Below are 20,774 nucleotides of genomic sequence, written 5' to 3' on the forward strand. Positions count from 1 at the left end.
AGGGCTGAATCTCTTCCTTCCTTTGATTTTGTCCTTTCACAGATCAAAATCCTTTCATGCAACTCCCAAGCTGGGAAAGCAAACGTGTCAGACTGAAACACGGTGTGAGACTGAACTCCATCAAGAAGAAGGGGGGGGAAAAAACAGAGTAGAAATCTTTTGGGCACAGGCAAACAGGTGGGGGGAGCGTCTGGTCTGCGAAGGCAGGGTGTCTGCAATCTTTGTAGCGATTAGATTTAATGGGCCAGAAACGTTTCTCTCCTTCACATCCCCTCCTCCTCTCAGCCTGAGGGGGAGAAAGGAGGGATGTGGTGATGGGGAGGTGGCGGGGGGAGAGAAGATTTGAAAGAGTCTTTGACGTCAGCCCTGCCCTATAAAAAGCTGGCAAGGAGCTGGAAAGCGGAGATCAGAGCTCGTGGAAGAGCAAAGATGCCAACCCCGAACATCTCCACCTCTGCAGCCAAAGGCTTCCGCAGGGCGGTGTCAGAGCTGGACTCCAAGCAAGCCGAGGCCATCATGGTAAGACAACCCTATCCCACTTCTTTCCCTCCCCCTCCAAAAACCACAGCCTCTCCCGTAGCTATAGGCAGAGGCAGGCAGGGATAGATGGACCAACACTGCCTTTGTGGGAGTTTCCCCACATGGGCACCTCCGGGCTCCAGGCTGGCAAAGGGAAATTACCTGAACAGTTCTCTCTACATACTGGTACATGTGAAATGCAAACATTTAGGGGGATGAAAGTTTGAACTAATGCAACAACCCCCCCAACCAAAAGCAGGGTAAATAACCCATAGACCTAAGGCAGGAATAACAAGGAATCCCCAACGTGAAAGGCAATTCAAAAATCTTAATGCTCTCCTGCTTTCAAGGCAATAAACTGCAGAGATTTCTCCTGTTCCAGCATAATGAAAAAGTGTGGCTGTTATTTCAGACAACATACGAGGCACAGGCAATTTAATCAGTTTGTTCGCTGCTGCTACATCCACAGTTTTCGCTTTCTCCCAGCACATCCTTCCCCCACTTCTGTTCCCAGCCCTCCCTTGATGTGGTCTCAGCCCTGGGTTTAGCCCGGCGGGTGCTTCTGCACACACCAGATCTGTATGTGTCAGGGAAAGGAGAGGAAAACTTCCTGCTGAGCTGTCAAGTGCCTTTAGAAAGCCAAGTCTGGCCAACCCATTGACTGGCTGTAGGGACAGGGACATTTCACCTCCTAACCCAAATGCCAGGGCAGGCAGGAGGAGCCCGGAGACTCCCAGCATGGGACAGTCCTGTGGGTCAGAGATGTGGTCAGGCTGCAGGTGACCCTGGAGGAGCCAGAGCAGCCGGTGGCAGCGGGTGCACCAGGAAGGGACCCTCTTGGGATACTCGGCAGGAAGAAACCCAGGAATCGAGTCAGGTTAGGGAGCAGATGTGTTTGGCAGATGTCTGCAGAGTGACTCCAGCAGGTCGGTTATAGAGCTCCCCATTTCCCTCCCCTACGCCCACTGCCTTTTTCACCCGCTCTCCTCTTAACCCTGTGTGATGCTCTGACTCGGTAAAATCAGCCACTACATAGGCAGTGAGAGGTGTTTTAGAGAGTGGAGTGTGCTGGAAAGGAAGGGAAACATTTAGGAAACAAGCAAGTAAGCTTGCTTTGTCTAATAAATGGAAATCAGGGAAGGCTTCCCTCTCACACAACCATTTTCATTCTGGCAAAATAATGAACACTTAAGTGGTTCTTGAAAACCTGGTATTTTCCAGGCTGCTCATCAAATCAGTACTTGAGACACTCGTTGTTGTCTGGAGAAGGGGTGAGTGTTTGGTTATTACTCACTCTGGGGTGCTGCTTCATGTTTGATGGGAAATGGGCCACTGAACGAGGGGGCCAGAGGAATTCAGGTTTACCAGGTGTGTTGGCAGGAGCATGGCAGCCTGCTTGGGGTGAGCAGCTCCTCCAGCCTGGGGTGGACATAAAACCTCATCCCACCTTTGCATCCCTTCTTTGAATGGAAATTCTCAAAAAAATAAAAAAAACCCTTAGCCCCGTTAGGATCACTCTGAGAGCAGGCTGCATGAAAGGCTTTGCCCTTTGCTCTCACCTAGCATAGGAGCTCTCCACAATCCCATCACTTATTTTGCTGGCTTGTACCAGGCAAGAGACATGACTCTGCATTTGTATGTGACATCGCATGTCCCCGGCCCTCGTGGTGTCGGCGTGACCATGGGTGATAGGCCACCCAGCCCCTGCCCACCACCGCACCAGCTCCGGCAGGTCTGAGGTGTTCCCTTGCCATTAATCCCCAGGGACCAGCACCCTGCTCAGGGGAGACTGTGCAAACTGGGGGAAAAAAAGCCCCTTTGCAGTCCCTATTTTTAATGACACTGCTTAGGCAGGGCACTCTGAGCTGCAGCAAATTCAAAGGAGGAAAAATGAACTAACCCTTCATAAGAGGTGAATGACTGTATCAGACTCAGGCCCCAGTTAGGCAAATAACTGCTTGCAAAATCAAATTAAACTTCTCACTGTAGCTAGATATGCACACAGGGAGCTAGTCTGCAAGGCAATTCAGAAATACCATGTAACAGTGCCTTCCGAAGAAAGGAAGGCATTTATCATGAGAGATCAGTTTGGTTAGTTTGTATGCCAGATTCCTAATTTCCAGCAAAAGGAGGTAATACCCTGATGAGCGTAAATGTGAGGGGCAGAGGAGAGGACGATGAGATGGGGAGCCCGCAGCCAGGCAGCCTCTGCCCGGCAGAAGAGGCAGCAGACAGGCAGACCCCTCCCAGTGCTCTTCTCCCAAGCAAAATTCAGCCTTTTATTTATTTATTTTTTAATTTACCCACCCGAAACATGCCAGCATGGAGCTAAGCAGCTTCCAGGACTTCTCAACAGCGGCTGAACCCCCCTGCTCCTGCCTGCCAGGGGGCCACCCAGTCCCAGCACATGGGTCTGACTGTTCGTGGCTGCCTCTCCCAGTGCGGCTTTCCAGTCACACGGGTCTCCTCACTATTTAAACTCCTTCCAGTTGGATTTTAACTTGATTTACAGCCTAAACACGGGGGTCTAATTTCCCTCCTCTCCTCCACTCCACCACAGAAGTAAAAATCCTGCTGCACCTCTGCACCTTGGGGCACAGTGTAATAAAACATCCTTAGCTAAAGCACTGCCTGGCTTGGGACCGCTGCAGAGCCCAGTTACTGTGGCTAGCACAAGGCTGTTTGCCCTCCTTATTGCAGGCACTTTAAAGTAAACACCAGCTTAGCTTTAAACTCGGTAGCGATATAAAACACACGCTTACAGCTGAGCACATGCTCACGTGCTTTTAAAAGTTATGCCTCAGGGTACTTATTAGATGTCTTCTCTCTTTGGGCATGAATACCATCGATTTAGACAAGCAGCAGTACGTGCTTATTTGTTAGAAGGTGTTTTTCTGTGCCACAAGGAATAAAGGGGTTGAGCATCAGCAAATACCATTTCAGAGGGGTATCTTTATTAAAAAAGGACCACATAGAAGTGTGTGGGCTGGTGCCTAGATGTGCTACATTTTGCAGGCTGCATTTAAAATGTCAGTTTTACACCATTAAAGCATCCAAGAGGATTTTCACAGGAAACATTAGTTACTGATGGTGGGCTTTGAAAATCAGAGAGAAAATGTGCTTAGTAGTTGAGCAGGCTGTCTTTTTAAAAGGAAAACGTTCTCCAAATTTCACAAGGTAGGGAGGGCACTGCTTGGTTAGCATCTATCTCTTTTCCAGATATTTTCAATGTAATCAGAGGGAATACTGCAGCCAGTCCCACTCTATATGCAGGGGCTGGATGGCTTTATGTGCTGGTCCTTCTTCAGTGCTGCCCCAGGTTTCTTTCAGCAAGTTCTGAGGGTTTGTCATCTGGTTTGGGTATTGAACACACAAAATTGGAACCAGCTGAGCTGCCTCTAAATGGAAAACTGGTTGTAAAAATACCAAGAACAAATAAGTTAGTATATGAGCTATTTGTATAACAAAAGAAACAGCAGTGATGGAAATAGTTTGTAGCTCACTATAAATATAAACAAGTAACCTAACATGACCCCAGGCACAGAGTTGCAGCATTTTAGGTGCAATTGCAAGTAAACAGAAATCTTCAGGAGTTTGTTGGGACAAAAGAAATCTATAGATCAGTGGGAGGAATTTATTTTCTGGGGTATATGGATGCGGTTCCAGTTACACTTCAATGGGCAAGCATCCACTTAATGTCAGAAGAAAATGTCACGTTGGATCCTGGGAGCAGTTTAGCTAAGCTGCCCTGCTAATACACCTGTGAAGAGTTCATGTTTCCTGGCCAGGCCACAGATGTGGGCTTCAGCTGTCCCTCTTAGCATATCTTTTCTCAGATGACTTCACGTTTATCTAATGCCTCTCCACTTGAGTTCGTCAGACACCTGAAAACCGTGTAAGATTGTTTCTGATTTTTATTTTTTGAAGGATATTGATAACTGTTTCTAGGGAAGATGAGGGGAGAAGCCCACTCTCTAGTCATGCTACAAGGATATTTTACACAGATTTTTCCTAAAGCTCCACATTTCTGAAAGTTCAATTCTAAAGCCTCAGTCCTCATCACCAGAGCTTCCTCTACAAAGCCAGGCAAGTCAGTCCAACCTTCCCCTTCTTCCTCTGCCAAGAAACATCAGTCACACCTCATCCAGCTACTGGGGATACCTCTGATCTCCCCTACAGCTCTATCAGAAGTGTTATTTATTTCTGTTCTGCCTCCAGTCTCCGCGGTTCATTGGTAGACGTCAAAGCCTCATTGAAGATGCCAGGAAGGAAAGAGAGGCTGCAGCTGCAGCCACTGATGCTGCAGAGTCTACGGAGACCATTGTCTTTGAGGAGAAGGATGGGAGAGCCATGCTGAACCTCTTCTTCATGCTCAAGGGAGCCAAGACTTCACCACTGTCCCGTGCACTTAAGGTATTTGAGGTGAGTACCTAACCTGTTGTATGGGACTCAAGGAACACGCTACAGGTTTCATGGCTGTTCTGTGAGAAATATTACTTGAGTCTACTAAAGAAGACTCAGACTAGGTCTGCCTTCTGCAAATTATCAGTTAATTGTCTGATGTCCCCACAGTCATGCTTTGCTCATGCCCCAGCATGCCCTCACTTTCCATCACTAAGAATGAGCCATATCTCTGTCTGGTAGCGCTGTTAAGCCCTGGGCTTAATTTTACTTAATTACTGTATCCGACCACACCGTTTCACACCTACAATCCACACCCTTGTGGCTTGTAGCATACTCTGACAGCCCCTGCCACTGCTCAGCACTTCAAGTTCATGCGCAGGGCTCTGATCCCACATTCAAAGCAAGCTATGTGCCCTGCATGGCTACAGACTGAACCCGCCTTACCTGTGGGTCAAGGCTTTGGCAGTCTCTGAATGGCATTGCCACATTGGTCCTTGGTCAAAGAGTTACAGGAACAACTTCATCCTGCGTGTAAAACTGGTATATTGATTTCAAAATTACCTCCCTACTTCAGGGATGGATTTGATTCACATGTTAAAGGTTCTGTTGGTTCCCCCCAGAGATGCTCCCTGTATATGGCTTTAATAACAGGGAAAACTGGTAACTAATTGAGCTTTTTCCCCCTAGCCAGCAATATAATGTTGCATTGTCTAGGATCTCAGTACCATGAACGGAAAGACTGAGATAAGTGCAGCCTATTTAAACAGTAATCAAAACACGACAACTTGCAATTATGTAGTACATTTTCATCCAGAAGGATTCAAAAGTGTTTTGCAAACTGAGGTTCTGAGGTATGTTTTATCTACAGTAGTTTAATTTCATTGACTTCAGCAGTGAGAGGAGAGAACAATTTGTTCCTATTAGTCACTCACGTGGGCTGTAAGGGGCCTCCAGATGTCTCTAGTCCAACCTCCTGCTCAGAGCAGGTCCAGTCGCAGCAGGTTGCTCGGGGCTGTGCTTGTTGCATTTTGAATATCACTAAGGTAGAGATCCCACAGTCTCCTTGGACCCCTTGAGCAGTGTTTGACTGCCTTCATGGTAAAAATTTTTTTGTCTTTTCTTTTTCTTTTTAATGTCCTTGCTTCCAGCTTGTGCCCGTTGCTTCTTATCCTCCCACTGTGTACTTTTCAGATGAGTCTGGCTCTGTCTTCTTTACACCCTCCCACCAGATGGGAGGTAGACAGTGAACCAATTTCCCCTGCCCCTTCAGTTCTTAAAGCTGAACAAATCCAATTCCCTCAGTCTTTCTTCATATAGCATTGTGCTCCAGACCCCTGAGCATCTTGGCAGCCCTCCACTATACCTGCTACAGCACATCAATGTCTTTCTTCTACGGGACATGATACTCCAGATGTGGTCTCCCTCATCCCAGATAGAGAGGAAGAATCACTTCCTTTGACCTGTTGTCTACAGTCTTGCTACTACAATTCAGTATGTGATTGGCCTTTCTCGTCACAAGGGCATGCTGCTAGCTCATATATTAATACATATGATAATTATATAACACCTTCTTCCCCATGAAATGCAGCCACTTCTGGGGTAAAAACAGATCACCAGCAACACTATACAGCAAAGCCACTACCCAACAGCTGTAAACATACAGAAAGTGTGTTTGGGGGATAAGTATTTCCCTGAAACTGCAGGGTATTCTAGCTATTCATTGCCCATGCAGTTCTATCTCTGATAATCTTATGAAAAGTGTTTAAGATCTTCAGCAATTACAAAACATCTTGCATCTCCTCTGAGAGGACTATTGCAAGAAAAGCTATTTTCTGGGCAACATATGGTTCTTGTCTCAAGACTGAAAGAATCTCTAAGACAAGCTTGTCAGACAAAAGCCTTGGTGTTGCCATGGTTGGGATCTCCTTCCTCGAAGTGCACAGCTGCCAGATAAAGCATGAAAAATCCATCAGTGTAACATTTCAAATGCAACAGGCTGCTTAATGGGTATGAAACATAGAAGTGTAGGCTCTTGTACTTGTTAGATTTTATATTACACTGCACTTAAAGTCTGTAATTTAAACAATTTTTAAAAGATCAAGCAAGACGGAGGGGCAGCTTATGTTCAAATATTATTTGTTTCTTCCTGGAGCAATTTACTTGCCACATCAAGAGCTTTCCTAGTAAAAAAGCTCTTTGAACTTGTCACAGAGAGAGCTTTAAATATAATAAAAAGACAAGCATGTCAAGCCACAACAGAGGAAGATTCATTTCCCAGATCCCTCTGGCAATGCAGGTACAAGATATGAAAGCAGACAGGCATAATGACATTTGCCTCATCATGAACCAGGCTGCAGGGAAGCTGGTTTCACTCTTCCGTATGTGTTACATGCAGCCAAAGCATAGGTAATGCAATCACGGCTGTCAGATTAATGCAAAGGTATTGATTGTTGAGGGGACAATGTAATAGTGAAGTTGGTAGGTACATTAAAAAACATGGTCCTAAATTTAATTTACTGGTGGCATCGCATCTGTTCCTTCTCATCTTTCTGCCTCTGATTAACAAAAGAAATCATGTCCCTTCCTCTACCAAAGATCTTGCAGAGACTTTGGAAAGGTTGGGTCATTGCCCAGGGACTTGGGCTTGTCCTGCCAGTTTTCACTGAGCTAAAGAAAATATCCACGAATCTGCCAGGGCCCTTTGGAAGACTATAGACTCCATTTTGTCTCCTTCTTATTCTTTGTGGGAGGCCAGTTCTGATGATGAGCCCAAATGATATCAGTTCCGATAGTGAGCCCCAGATTAACGCGGCTGCAGGCTGGGTGCGGCTGAGCCCCGCCGTTCAGCACCACGGCCAGCGCCGCGCCGCCCGCCCGCGCCCGGCAGCGCCCGCCCCTTCTCCGTCATGGCCGCCCCTTCCCCCCGCCAGCAAAGCAGCAGCTTTGCCTGAAGTGGGAGATGAAAGGAGAGGGGGTCACAGGAGGTGGCGTTTTGCCACATCAGGGTCCCCTCTTGATAGGATCTTCTTCCACTGCAGAAGTCTCCTGCTGATAGTTATTGACCAGCCCCGCTGGTTGTCTGTCCAGAAGGAAAACCTGTGGAATTAATGGATAAGTGTGTTTATCCCAGTGGGGGAAAAAAAAGAAGAAGAAAAAGACAAGGGGGAGTCCCTCCCAAATGTATCCATATGGACATCTTTGGGAAGTACCAGCAGGTGTTTCAAGTGTTTAATGTTTTTGTTCTCCTTTTCCATGTCCCAAAAGACATTTGAAGCTAAAATTCACCACCTGGAGACCAGGCTTAGCCGAAAGCCCCGTGAAGGGACCGCTGAACTAGAGTACTTTGTGCGCTGTGAAGTCCACAGCTCTGACCTCAATACTTTCATTAGCTCCATCAAGAGGGTAGCAGAAGACGTGAGGACCACTAAGGAAGACAAATGTAAGGAACTTACAAACTGTTTCACTTTTGTGGAGAGGCTGAGCTGTAGAAACAGGGTGGAGACTTTGTTATTCCCAGAAAAGGGGAAGGGCTACTGTATGCTGAATTTGAGTAAAACAGAAAAGACTGCCTCTGGGACACCTGAATCCTGAAAGCCACTTCCCTCCTTGTCCATTTCTCAACAGACTCCAGAGTCCATAGCCCATTCTTCTGGTGCCAGACTGAAAAAAATATAAATAGGAGATGAAATTCCATGCTTTGTTCACACCTCTCCTACAGAGTTCTCCATCCCTACTCCAGTGTTTTATATTATAAATGTAAAATAGTTTCCTACTATGCATCAGGAACTCTGTACAGATCCAGCACTAAACTACAAGACAATCCCCATGCCATCCTGTTCTGAGGACAGGGTGATTCTTATTGTAAAATATCCCTAGAGATCTGCAGTGATCTCTCTACAGCCAGTTGGACCTCTGGATTTGTTTTTAATGTGATGTCTAGAATCTTTAAGTAAAATCGAATTTTCACCTTCTTGTTTACTTTTGTCACAAAATACTCTGCTGAGAGATGGGCAGGGAAGTCATGAGATGCAGATCATGGCATTAGACCTGACTCTAGGACAAGAGCATTGAGAGTGTGGGACTACTGCCCAGAAGGCACAGCTGTGTCATGCACTGTTTGTTGTGTGTGTGCATTTGGTACACCAGGTCAGATGTATCTTATTCAACCTCACAACCCCTCCTCAGCAGGGGATGCTCCATCTTCACTTCCACAGCCAGTTTTAATCTTTCTCTCTCCCCACAGTTCACTGGTTTCCCAGAAAAATCTGTGAATTGGACAAGTGCCACCATTTGGTCACCAAGTTTGACCCTGACTTGGATCTGGATCACCCGGTGAGTTGGTCCATGTGGGCACATCCTCATGCTGGAGTCCTGAGCCTTCCCTCAGAAGCAGGGAGCTGGAGAACACCTATTAGTGCAGTGGATCAGGGAACTGTAGGGCAATCACCACCATGAGAGAAGTTTCTCCAGCTAGTGATGAACTTTGTTGGGTGAGAAATTTTAGTAACTGATTAAAAATCCTGTCTCTGTTCCTATTTGTCATCACAGGGCTACTCTGACCAAGTATATCGCCAGAGAAGGAAATCGATAGCAGAAATTGCTTTTCACTATAAGCAGTAAGTCTCTTTCCTAACATCCATGCAAGGATAATGCTATGTCAATGCAACCTGTTGCGAAGTCATTGTGCTACCTGCATGAGACTTACCTTCTTTTATGTTTTGTCTCCCCATTCAGGCTTGCCAGCTCTTTTTGTGCCTCTCTTCTTTCTATGTATTCCAGTCTCTTCTTAATTAAAAAATGTCTGTGGTCACTAATTCATACATTGATAAAGCCAGAATAAACCTCCTGCATAACAAAATCCACATATAATTCCATCAGACCTCAAACTTCATTTTGAAATGTATCATCTCTTTTAAAATGTCATCTAGTTTCGACTTCAGTGTTTCAAGTACTGAAAAAGCTACCATGTGCCCAGAAAACTTGTTCCAATGGTTCATTATCCTGGCTGTGAAAAAATGTGAGTTTTATTTCTAAACTGAACTTTGGTAGCTTTAGCCTTTGCCCAATGGATCATACATGCCTTTCATCTGCTAGATTGAATTCTGCTATCAGATTTTTTTTTGCTATGATGGTATTTATAGACTAAATGGTTCACCTCCTAACTCCCTCTGACAAATTAAATAGATTCCAGTAATGGTCTCATCATTGTCTTATATAGATTTAAGACTATCTCTTGTACTCCTACTTAATACTCCTGATATATGCAGTGATAGCACTCAGCCTCTTCACTACAACATCAAACAGAGCTCTAATATGCAGTTAGGTTTGTAAAATATTCCCTAGATCCTATTCACTAACACTGCCTTCCACTGTAGCGTCTCCCTCTCCAAGCAGGACTTTAAATGTAGATTTCTGTAGCAAGCTGTGCTGAAAGCAGACTATGGAAATTATATGGGTCACCTTCTTGAGCTACCCCTGCAACCAGTGTGATCCCAGCATGGCTTTCTGCTCTCTTAGGTTTCATGTTCTTTGCAGATTTGAAGTCCAGAATATAGACATCGATGTTTTAATCCTGTACTAAAACTAAATGCACAGAAAGTCACTGTGCCAGCAAGAGAGTCCTGAGCAACACAGGAAGAAATACTGTCCTAAGATGAGGCACCCATTTAAGATGTCTTCTCTCACATTTCATCTGCAGGTTAGCATTTATGAGCTGCTGTGTAGCATCCCTTCAGGCTGTTAATAGAAAAGGAACTATGCTTTATCGCTGTAATATCTGAATATCTCCTTTCTTCAAATACAGAACAAGAAGATTTAGGAAATATAATTGCTAATTATGATGCAGAGAAGGAAAAAGTGTCAGTCTTCTTTAGTTCTCACTTACATCAATGTTAAGGTTTTCTTTTCTTGCTGTCCTTAATCTTACTGACAATATATTTTTCTGCAGTACAAATGCATTTAGTTTTCCTTATTAGCTGCTTTTATTTCCCAGCCACTGATTCATTCTTGGAGCCATCAGCCCTTTGAAGTTCAGACACATGAAATTAATTTATTTTCACACAAAGTTTCAATTTTTTCCAGTGAAAACCATTTTTTTTCTGGAAAATATTATGCCTGCTAAGCTTTTGCTCATACCTTGTTCATTTATAACCTCTGGCTAGACCAATGCTTTTCTCTGTGTCTATGTATTTGTTGCACCTGTACAAATGACCCAGTACTAAGGCTTTTGTCTTTCCTATCACCCCCTTGTTTGGTTTAAAGAAGATTGATCAACATCATGCAGAGCTTCTCCAAAGTGCTTCTTTCTCAAAGGGAAGAGGAGCCTGGCTTGTGCTCTGCTGCTGTCAGTAACGGTGCATTTGCCTTGCAGTGGGGACCCAATCCCTCATGTGGAGTACACGGCAGAGGAGATCGCTACCTGGTGAGCACTGATTTAATCTATGACTTTATTGGCTTCACCACTAGAAGTTGTGAATCAAAACCTAAATGGTTAGGGCATGACCTCTTGAAAAATGTATCAGGAGTGCAAGCATCCTACTTAATGGCTTGTTATAAAAAACAGTAACTCATTGCACAGCATTTTATGGTAGGTACTGCATTTGGGAGAGCAAGCTACCTCCAAAACAGTGATGCTCTGTCTCCTCCTCTCCTGGGGCTGCACCGAGAGCACTTTCACGCTGCAGCCCCCAGGAATTTCCTCTGAAGCAGCCTCCCCAGAGAGTGAGGGAGATAATTTAGAGTCCCACTTCTCTAAGGGGACCTGGTTTAGTAGCAGTCTCCAAACAAAGGGCAGTTATCATAGCTGCAGAAAGAAATATGAGGCCCGTGGTGAATATTTGCATGGTGCCTCGCTGGCATCGCTTAGGAAAATGCTTCCTTTGAATGTGATTATTTCCAGGAGTGTCGCTGCAGGAGTGTCTCTGAAAACAAGGCCGGCTCACATGAGCTGAGTACACAGGCTCCTAAACAAGGTCATCTCCTTGTTATATTGACTGTCTTCATAGTGCAACTTCAGGAGCTAACCTACAGGGAGTATTTTAATTCCAGTTAATACGTTTTATATAATCTTCTGACCTTCAGGGTCAGAAATAGGTCTGTGCAGATACAACTGCTGACTTTGCAGGCTCATTTGAATGTGTATCTGTATGTTTGCATACCCCTATCAATGCACATAGACATAGACGTAGGGGTGGAGAAAGGCAAAAGGACAAGAAACCTAGAGGCGTGAGTCCTTGATAATGTATAACCAGAGGACAGGAGAGGACTAGACACATCAAGCCACTGAACGTCTGCCACCTCTCGTCCTGAAGGAAGGAGGTGTACAGCACCCTGAAGAGCCTGTACCCCACCCACGCCTGCAAGGAGTACCTTGAAGCTTTCAACCTACTCGAGAAATTCTGTGGCTACAACGAGAACAACATCCCTCAGCTGGAGGAGGTCTCTCGCTTCCTGAAAGGTGGGTATGAGCCTGGGAGACCCAGGCCCAGGGTCTGCCAGGGCTCCAGCACGGTGGTGGCAGCTACAGCTGGAAACCCAAACCTGAAGGAGGAGGATGTGAGCTGAGATTTGGGAGGAGAGCTGGTGGAGGCTTGTGCATTGCCCACAGAGGACAGGGGTAGACCCCAGGTGGTGAGGACTGCAGTTAAACACAGTGGGCTGCAACTGAAGGTCAAGCCTGTAGTCAAATGATCCCACTGAGCACCTAAAGAGCAGATGTTGCTCCCTAGTAGGAGCAAAAAGATTAGGCTTGGCACAGCAGAAGCCCTTTAGTTTCCAGCACTGATGCTTTTGGTGTCCGCGCTGGGAACATGGAACACCAGCACACCCTGTGGGCCATGCACCCCCACAGAGACAGTATGCGCTGTTTCAGAGAGGACCGGCTTCCAGCTCCGGCCGGTGGCCGGCTTGCTGTCAGCGCGGGACTTCCTTGCCAGCCTGGCCTTCCGTGTCTTCCAGTGCACGCAGTATATCCGCCACGCGTCCTCGCCCATGCACTCCCCTGAGCCGTGAGTATCGCCCAACCCCGATGGCCTCCCCTGCCCGGACATCCCACCTGGCCAGCAATTAACCTTTCTCCCTAGTGGAAAAACTGTCCACTGCTGACCACATTTTCCTCCTTTCCTTCTGGGCATCGGCAGGGATTGCTGTCACGAGCTCCTGGGCCATGTCCCGATGCTGGCCGACAAGACGTTTGCTCAGTTCTCTCAGGTAAGGTGGTCGTCTGCTTCCTTGCTCCCGAGAGGGCAGGGCACGAGGTGGGAACCCAAACCGACCCCAGTGTCGCCACCTAAACCCTTCTTGTTCTAGGATTTATTTACATTAAACATGAAGTTCAGGAGCCCTAGTGATGGACTGAGAACCCTAACACAGAGTAAAAATATCAGAGCCTGCAGCAAAGTGTTTTTAGTCAGAGCACGGTGAAGCCCCAGCAGATGCATGGCAGTGTAGGGTAACAATATCTGTTGTCTCAAGGCAATAAAACAGAGCAATCCACACATAAGGCACTCCGACCAAATCTGTCCTGACTTTTGCCCCTTCCCTTCTCTTCCCAGGACATTGGGCTGGCATCTCTGGGAGCAACTGATGAAGAAATTGAGAAACTCGCAACAGTAAGTTTTCCTCTTTGCTAGATGGGGACCCTGACCCCTCCAGCAGCACTTCTGCAGTATTGGGAGGACTGGTGCAGCTTGGTCTCCCCAGATTTGCAGGCTCAGAGTCCTTACTCGAGCTGCCCCAGTCCTGCTCTTTCATGATGACTGTGCAGAGCGGAGATCAGTTAAACAGCAGAGCTCACTTGCACATCAACCCAATTTTCTCAGGCACCAGAGTATCATCAAGCATCATATTTCTAATGACAGCACTGCTGGGACTCTTTGGGATGGGATTAAATGACATCCGCTTTCTTTGGCTCTCCCTTGGCAAGGTGACCAATCCTGCTCCAAGGGCACCAAATGGCAACACCACACAGCAGCCAGGCGTGCACGCGACTAGCCCAGGGGCACAGTTTCCATCTGCCCCAGCATGGCAGCAGCTTAGTTTAGCACTTTGCTCTGGCAGTGATGGGTGCAGGGTAAGGAGAGGGGACAAAGTGCCAGGCCCCTGTTCATTTAAACAACCCCAGACCCTAGCTGCGATGCAAGGGCTCAGAAGTGACAGGGAGATGAAGATGAGGAGCTGTGTCCCCTATGCATTTTTCTTTCTCCTTTCACAGCTGTACTGGTTTACGGTGGAGTTTGGGCTCTGCAGACAGAATGGGATAGTCAAAGCCTACGGAGCTGGGCTCCTGTCTTCCTATGGGGAGCTCATAGTAAGTCCCAGCATAACTTGCCTCTCTGCTCTATACAGCAAAAAACCTTCTTCCTCTGCACAGCTCCAATGACTTTACCTGATCTGTTCTCCACCTCTGTCTATCACATATGTGGTCTCCGATCCCCTTAATTTCATGCCGGCATTTTTCTGCTGTGTCCATAGCACTCCTTGTCAGGTGAACCAGAGGTGCGGGACTTCGACCCTGATGCTGCTGCCGTTCAGCCCTACCAGGACCAGAACTACCAGCCTGTATATTTTGTGTCTGAGAGCTTCAGTGATGCCAAAAGTAAACTGAGGTATGACCGGGCAGTGAGGGAGACCCAAACAGAAGGAAATTAAGCTATAATATATTGAAACAGGGCTTGACACCATGGCTGCTTTCAGTTCAAGGTCTCAGAAGTACTCTGGAAACTGTTGTTAGGTCTTTCAAAGTAAAGTGATTCTCCAGTTCCGACAGGGTCCAACCTCAGTCCCTCGCATTCGCCCAAGAGCCCCCCCCCACATGCTGGACTCAAGGGCATGGGTGTGGAGGAGTGGGATGGAGTGGGAGGCACTCTTGGAGACAAGACTGTGGGAGCGAGAGAAGGGACAAATCTAGCTCATCTGCCTCGTTCTCATAGGAAGCAGTTACAGACTATCTCCAGTTCCCAGGAGAGGCCAAGCAACATAACAGAGGGCTGGTGGTCCAGAAATTGGAGGCCCAAACCACCCACCAGGACACCCTCTGCTTCCTTGGTGTAGAAGGGCCAAGTGATACAGGTCAGGTACCGGCTGCCCCTCATGGGAGCATCTCACCAGCGTGTGTCCTTCTGAAACATGGGCTTCTGTGTCACGTAAAAGTTTGCTCTGTGGGTGAAAGTTTTAGGAGAGGAGTGAAGAGGTGCTCAAAATGGTGGCATTCTGAATTTAGGATGTGGAAAGATGTTTGTCTTTCTGAGCAGCTACTGGGCAACGTAGCCATTTATCATTCAACTAGCAAAAAACCCCCAGGTATCGTTAGTACTTCGTACACAAACAAAAAGGATTTGCTTGACAGGGATAGATTTATCCATGGAAAAAAGGAACTTTTGCTTCCTAGGCTGATTAACATGGGTTAGCAGACCCCAGACAGCATCCCACCAGTGTAACTGGGTTTCCCCATCCCATGGGGCTGCAAGCAGGATGGAGAGGGGCAGCTCTACCCATGGACATCTGTTCAGAAGAGCATTTTCTTGGCCATACCCAGAATTGCCCACAGGAGGAAAGCTCAGTCCTTTAACATTTGACTGACAAAGGAAAACTTTGCCTATATCATTTTATCTTGGCTTAGGAAAGGGATGGGATGAGACAGTATTACACAATGTACATGACTTTGCAGTTCCTGCAACTGCGGTATTTCATATAAATAACATGGCGAGGACTGCTATATTTCAACTTCTGCTTTTATTACCCTCACTTGCACTGTTCATACAACCCAGAGTCTAGCTGCTCAAAAGCAAGCACCTGGGGAGCCTGTCCTCTGACACACACACTAGGCTGCTTTAAAAAAACCCCAACTGTTGCCTAATGAGTCATTTCCTTGCATTTAAAAAGGAAAAATACACCACATACACAGCCAAGATTAGGCTAGAGAGTTTTGACAGTGACAAGCACTCTTTAAAGAGCTCAGAGACCACATAGATGTTACTCTATGAGGTGAAAACATGAAAACTTTCCACCAGTTTTCTAGGGTGGACACGACACGACATGACACGACACGACACGACACGACACGACACCCCACTCCCCCAATGCCCTTCCAGGCACCCATGTCGTACTTGTATGCTTCAAAAAGGTGTCAAGTGAACGCATCCGTGTTGGAGGGCATGTTTCTAACCATTAGCAGCTGTGCTACGAGTCATCACTGTGGCTGATAGCATTAATAAGTGAGGTGAGCTGGCCCTTGCCTGAGGGAACTGAGATAAGTTGCATCTTTTAGGAGGTGGACAATGTGAGTATGCAGAAAAACCCTCTGTTTGCACTTGGTTTTGTTTCCCTGCAAGCACCAGCCTGCGGCTTTGGCCATGTTGCCACTTGGCCCTGTCTGGAGCTGGTGGCGTTTTCCCCAAACCCCGGCAATTCAGGACTAGGCTTCCCCACGGCATGCAGCACCAGCCGGAGGAGCATCTGCGAAGGGGATGCGCTTCCCCGAGCCCTGCGCCAGAGCAGCCCCACGGTAGCCACAAGAGGGTACCCTAAGCTAAGCCATTCAGGAGCGAAAGGGTAATGCTTCAGCAGAGGCGAGGAGCATGCCTGTTGCTAGCGCCGTTTGTCCCCTCATCTTCCCAGGCCTTTCCAGCATGAGATTGTAGCCATGAGTACCTAAATATAGATTCCCAGTTCCATATTTACACAGCCACTAAAGAAAAAAAAACCCTACTTGTCAAGTGTACAAATCTTAGTGTTGGAAGTGAACATGAGCAACTTTGGGGAAACTTTACCCTTGATTTGTTTTCACTTGACCATATACTTCTCCATTAGAAAGGTAGCAACAAGGTCTTGCTCCTGAGAGGTATCAGGCAAAGTCAGGCTTATCACTGAGATCTAGACTCCAGTTGGCTTTGGGTACAATAGTGCAATGTTGCTCAGCCACATGGCTCCGGTGATGCTATTTCCATCCCCTCATGCAGGCCTGAGCCACTGCCTGTCAAATTTATCCTTAATATGGCTTGCATCTAGTTCCCCCCTCCCCAAGAAGAAATTAGTCAATAAATGAATGTCAGAAAGGATTTAGGAATATAATACTATAATACCACAGGATTTCCCTGCAATTAGCTTCTAAATCTCCTCAGCATTTTTGAAAAACAAAAAAAGAAATTGAAGTAGAGGATGCCTGGTGATGGCCACAGAGGTGACCAGTTCAGTGCACCCTCCAGTTTGATGCAAGCCCATGTGCTCAGCCCACAGAAACCCACAGTCAAACTCATGGTCTTCCGTGCTGAACAGGAGGGATCTCAACTGCTGCTGTAGCCCTGCGGAGCTGGAAAGGTGGGAAACCAGAGCTTTTGTGCTAACCGAGAAACTCTGCCTAAAGGAGGCATTAACCGGTTGTGATCTGGGTGAATGGTGACGGGTAGGAGGCAGACTCAGGACCCATCTCTTGTACCAAGCCCTCTGCACCCTTTCCTTGCAGGAGCTACGCGGCACACATCAAGCGGCCCTTCTCGGTGAAATACGAACCCTACACCCACAGTATCGAACTCCTGGACAGCCCTCAGACGATCTGTCACTCCCTGGAGAGCGTAAGGGATGAGCTTCACTCGCTGATTAATGCGCTCAATGTTATCAGTTAATATGAGAACTGGGCTCTTTCCTTCCCCTCTTCCCTCACAGCCGCCTGCTCTGCCCTCGCCTAGTTCCCAGCTGATAACTCCTACCTGTCTTCTCCAAACATTTGCACCACTGCCTGTCACCACGCGACCCCAACAGCTTTCCACTTTTGTATGTAGGGCCAGCTTGGAGGAGGGCAGAGGGATGGACCCAAGGCCTGCTGGTGTTTTGGGTAGCTTTTCTATTGGCTGCTGGAAGAGGCTTAGCACAAACCAAAAGCATGGCCAAGCTACAAAGTTGAAGTCAAGACCTGTGTGCTAGGCTCCTGGGTGCAAGGAAGAGGAGAAAAGTCTCTTTATTTTAAAAAAAAAAAGAGAGAGAGAAAGTCTATTTTTTGCAGTTTGAGAAAATGAATTAATCTGCTTTTTAGCCCCAAAGCAACTCCTATAGCAACTTCATGAGGGACCCTCAGTCCCCACCATCTCCTGTCTCTTACATCCTCATACCTTTGGGAAATGCAGAGCTGCTCTAAAAGCTTTTCTGCCTGAACCAACCCTATGAAGTTTGAAATCTCAGCTCCCAGCCGCCCCTCAGCTTCTCGCGCAGGGGCATGCTTAGACACAAACCCCTGAGCTGCACCACCCCACCAGCCTACAATAAGCATCATAGCTCCCCTGAACCTCTAAACTGACCTAAGCCAGGAGTTGCCTATCTGGCATAGAACAGCCCTGATCTACCTGCATCCTCCCCAGCACAAGCACTACAGAGCAAGCCCTGGCCACCCCAGAGCAGAGCAGAGCAGAGCATGGGCACCCCCTTCAAGCCTTCTTTTAAAAGCTCCCACAGCAGGGAGTGATCAAGAGCCCAGCTGCCATCCTTCACAGCAGATAGCAGTAACAGCTATCGATGTTCCTGCATGCTGATGGCCCTGGGCAGCCTTGGCAGCCTCTTGGTGTCCTGAGTTTATTGCAGACTGAGTGGGACCACTGATGTCCTGAGTTTGCTAGTCCTTGGGAGGATTTCACATGCTTTCACTTTTCCAGTCTATTACACAGGTAACAGCATTGTCTTGTTCTTAGATATCCCAGTATCCTATGATGTAGCTCAGGTGTGTGATTAATGCCATTGCTGGCCACTTCTGAGGAGAGTAACATACGGTTAGGATGGTCAAACCCAGTTTCATCCAGCTTTCACTGTACATATTAAGGGCTTCATCTGACCCAAAGCTCTCAGTTTTCCTCCCCCTGCTTTTGCCCTTCTTATCTTCTTGCAGGCTGTCTCATAACTTAGCGGTTTGCTCAGAAGTTTGGCCCAAGGTTATGCAGCTGTGCAGTATCAGAGCTGGGCTTGGGATGCGTGGAGGCAGCTAAGCAGCTGTGGGGGACAGTGAAGGGGAGACTTACACATAGTTGTATGCATGGTCAGTGATAACATTTCTGTATAGACTTTTGCCATCCTTATCCACTATATATGATTTTTATAATTTCCTCTTTAACAAAATGCAAGGCTTAGCAGTCAAGTTTTGGCTATTAGGTGTAAGTATCCTCCAATACTTATATATACCATCGCTCTCCAGTGTTACTTCTGCTGTGGCTCAGTCATAATAGTTTACAATGTATTTCAGACCTTCACATACATATGCTTAACCCCCAGTTCTCTCAAATTTTAACTACTTAGCTACTGACAGCACTTAGTCTCCCACCTGCTTCAATCCCTCCTTTCTGTTTCCTTTCTTATTTGACCCCGGTCCTAAATTCCTCCTAAATTGCTTAAAAGACCATTACTGAAATCAGTAGTTCAACACTAGGGCTAGCTGCTTCTCCTCAAGTTGTTCCTCCTTGGAGGATTGTCCCGTAAATGAAGAAAACTACTGAGTTCATTCAGTTATCGTAATTTTAGAGCACTTTTTCCAAAGCTTCAGCTATGATTTCCCAATCTGGGTGGATCCAGATCTTGAGCTGTAATTCTGAAGGCTCCCTTAAGAGCTGCAACAATTTTTAATTTGGGGTATTAAGTTATTACTATTAGATGAAGTAGCTGGAGCAAGCTATGCAAGACTAAGGCAGGTTAGGTCATAGGTTAGCTATCTAGCCATGAAAATCTTATTGGTGACTCCAGTAAAACAGACTAAAAAAAAAGAAAATAAAGCTCCAAACAGGCAAGATGTAACAATGAAGCCTATATAGTTAATGCACAGCTTATGGCCTTGTTAGCAATAGCAATGACATATTACTGGCCTGTAGGTTGCTGTTCCTCCTCTCCTTTGGTAGTCTCCAGCTCCTGGGTTACTGCCCGCAAGTGCAGCAAGGATGCTGCAGGCCCTGCAGCGACACCAGGCTCCTGATCAGGACCGAGCAGGGAGTCTCTGTGGAGGCATTTGCTTTCTGGTCTGGCTTCAAAACCCATAAAGGTCTGAAGGTGGTCGCTTCTAGTTCTCCAAAGCACTTCACAGTCATTATCTGCCTTGTTAAATGCCTAAAATTAATGCAATTTATAAAAAGACCAAAGCTATTAATATGGAGTGAAAAGCCAAGTTAAAAATCCTTGCAACTGCAGGAGCCCTCAACTCCTCCGCCTTGCCTCAGAGTTTGTGTTGCTGCTCCATGACTCTGTCAGCTGTTGCTTGTTCAAGGAGCTGTAGTAAAATCTGTTGCCCTACGAAAATAGAAAATAAGCAAAATTCGAAGCATAAACCAGCCCTGTTAGTATGCAAGCATATAAACAGATCTACTGCAGCCACACAGGAGGTAAACACCATGCGGGCTGCACCCCCTTGCTTCCGAGAGATGAGGTTGTGCTGGGGCGTGCTGTGAGTGCAGGGGCTCAGGCTGAACAGGCGTCCAAGGTTCCTCTTTGGGGCATTTTCTATGTCTGTGTTCTTGACAAATTAATGACAGGTTCCAGAATTATTTTGCTCCTCAGGGGGATATCTGAGAAATATGAACCCATTTGTATTTACCATTGCCCTCATCTATTTAATATCTTAGAAGACTTATCCTATTAGTAACATAATAGGTCCCCTTCCATTTTGTCTCTAAGGCTTGTTCCTTTTAATCTGATTTCCAATACATTACTTGGCCCCTTATTTCATAAGCCATATATGAATTGGATTCTTCCTTTCTCATTTTACCTATTTTTCTCATGTTGCTGCTTCTACCTGATCCTTGTTTTCTTCTTTATCCTGCCATAATATTTTAGGGTCTTGGACATGGGATCACCGAGGAACAGGCTATCCAAACAAAATATGGTAGGGT

The 20,774-nt window shown here is 46.6% G+C and overlaps 1 protein-coding gene across 1 annotated transcript; it reads left to right on the forward strand.

Moving 5' to 3' along the window:
* The first annotated feature begins 429 nt into the window (after positions 1–429).
* On the forward strand, positions 430–17,543 carry TH (tyrosine hydroxylase). The gene is made up of 13 exons (XM_072864846.1): positions 430–519; positions 4,738–4,941; positions 8,188–8,362; positions 9,167–9,255; positions 9,472–9,539; positions 11,294–11,344; positions 12,234–12,379; positions 12,794–12,929; positions 13,062–13,131; positions 13,476–13,532; positions 14,135–14,230; positions 14,395–14,528; positions 17,384–17,543. Exons 1-13 carry the CDS (start codon positions 430–432, stop codon positions 17,541–17,543), a joined length of 1,476 nt encoding a protein of 491 aa, XP_072720947.1.
* The last annotated feature ends 3,231 nt before the right edge of the window (positions 17,544–20,774 follow it).

Source organism: Ciconia boyciana, chromosome 6, assembly GCF_034638445.1.
Source record: "Ciconia boyciana chromosome 6, ASM3463844v1, whole genome shotgun sequence".
Classification (NCBI taxonomy): domain Eukaryota; kingdom Metazoa; phylum Chordata; class Aves; order Ciconiiformes; family Ciconiidae; genus Ciconia; species Ciconia boyciana.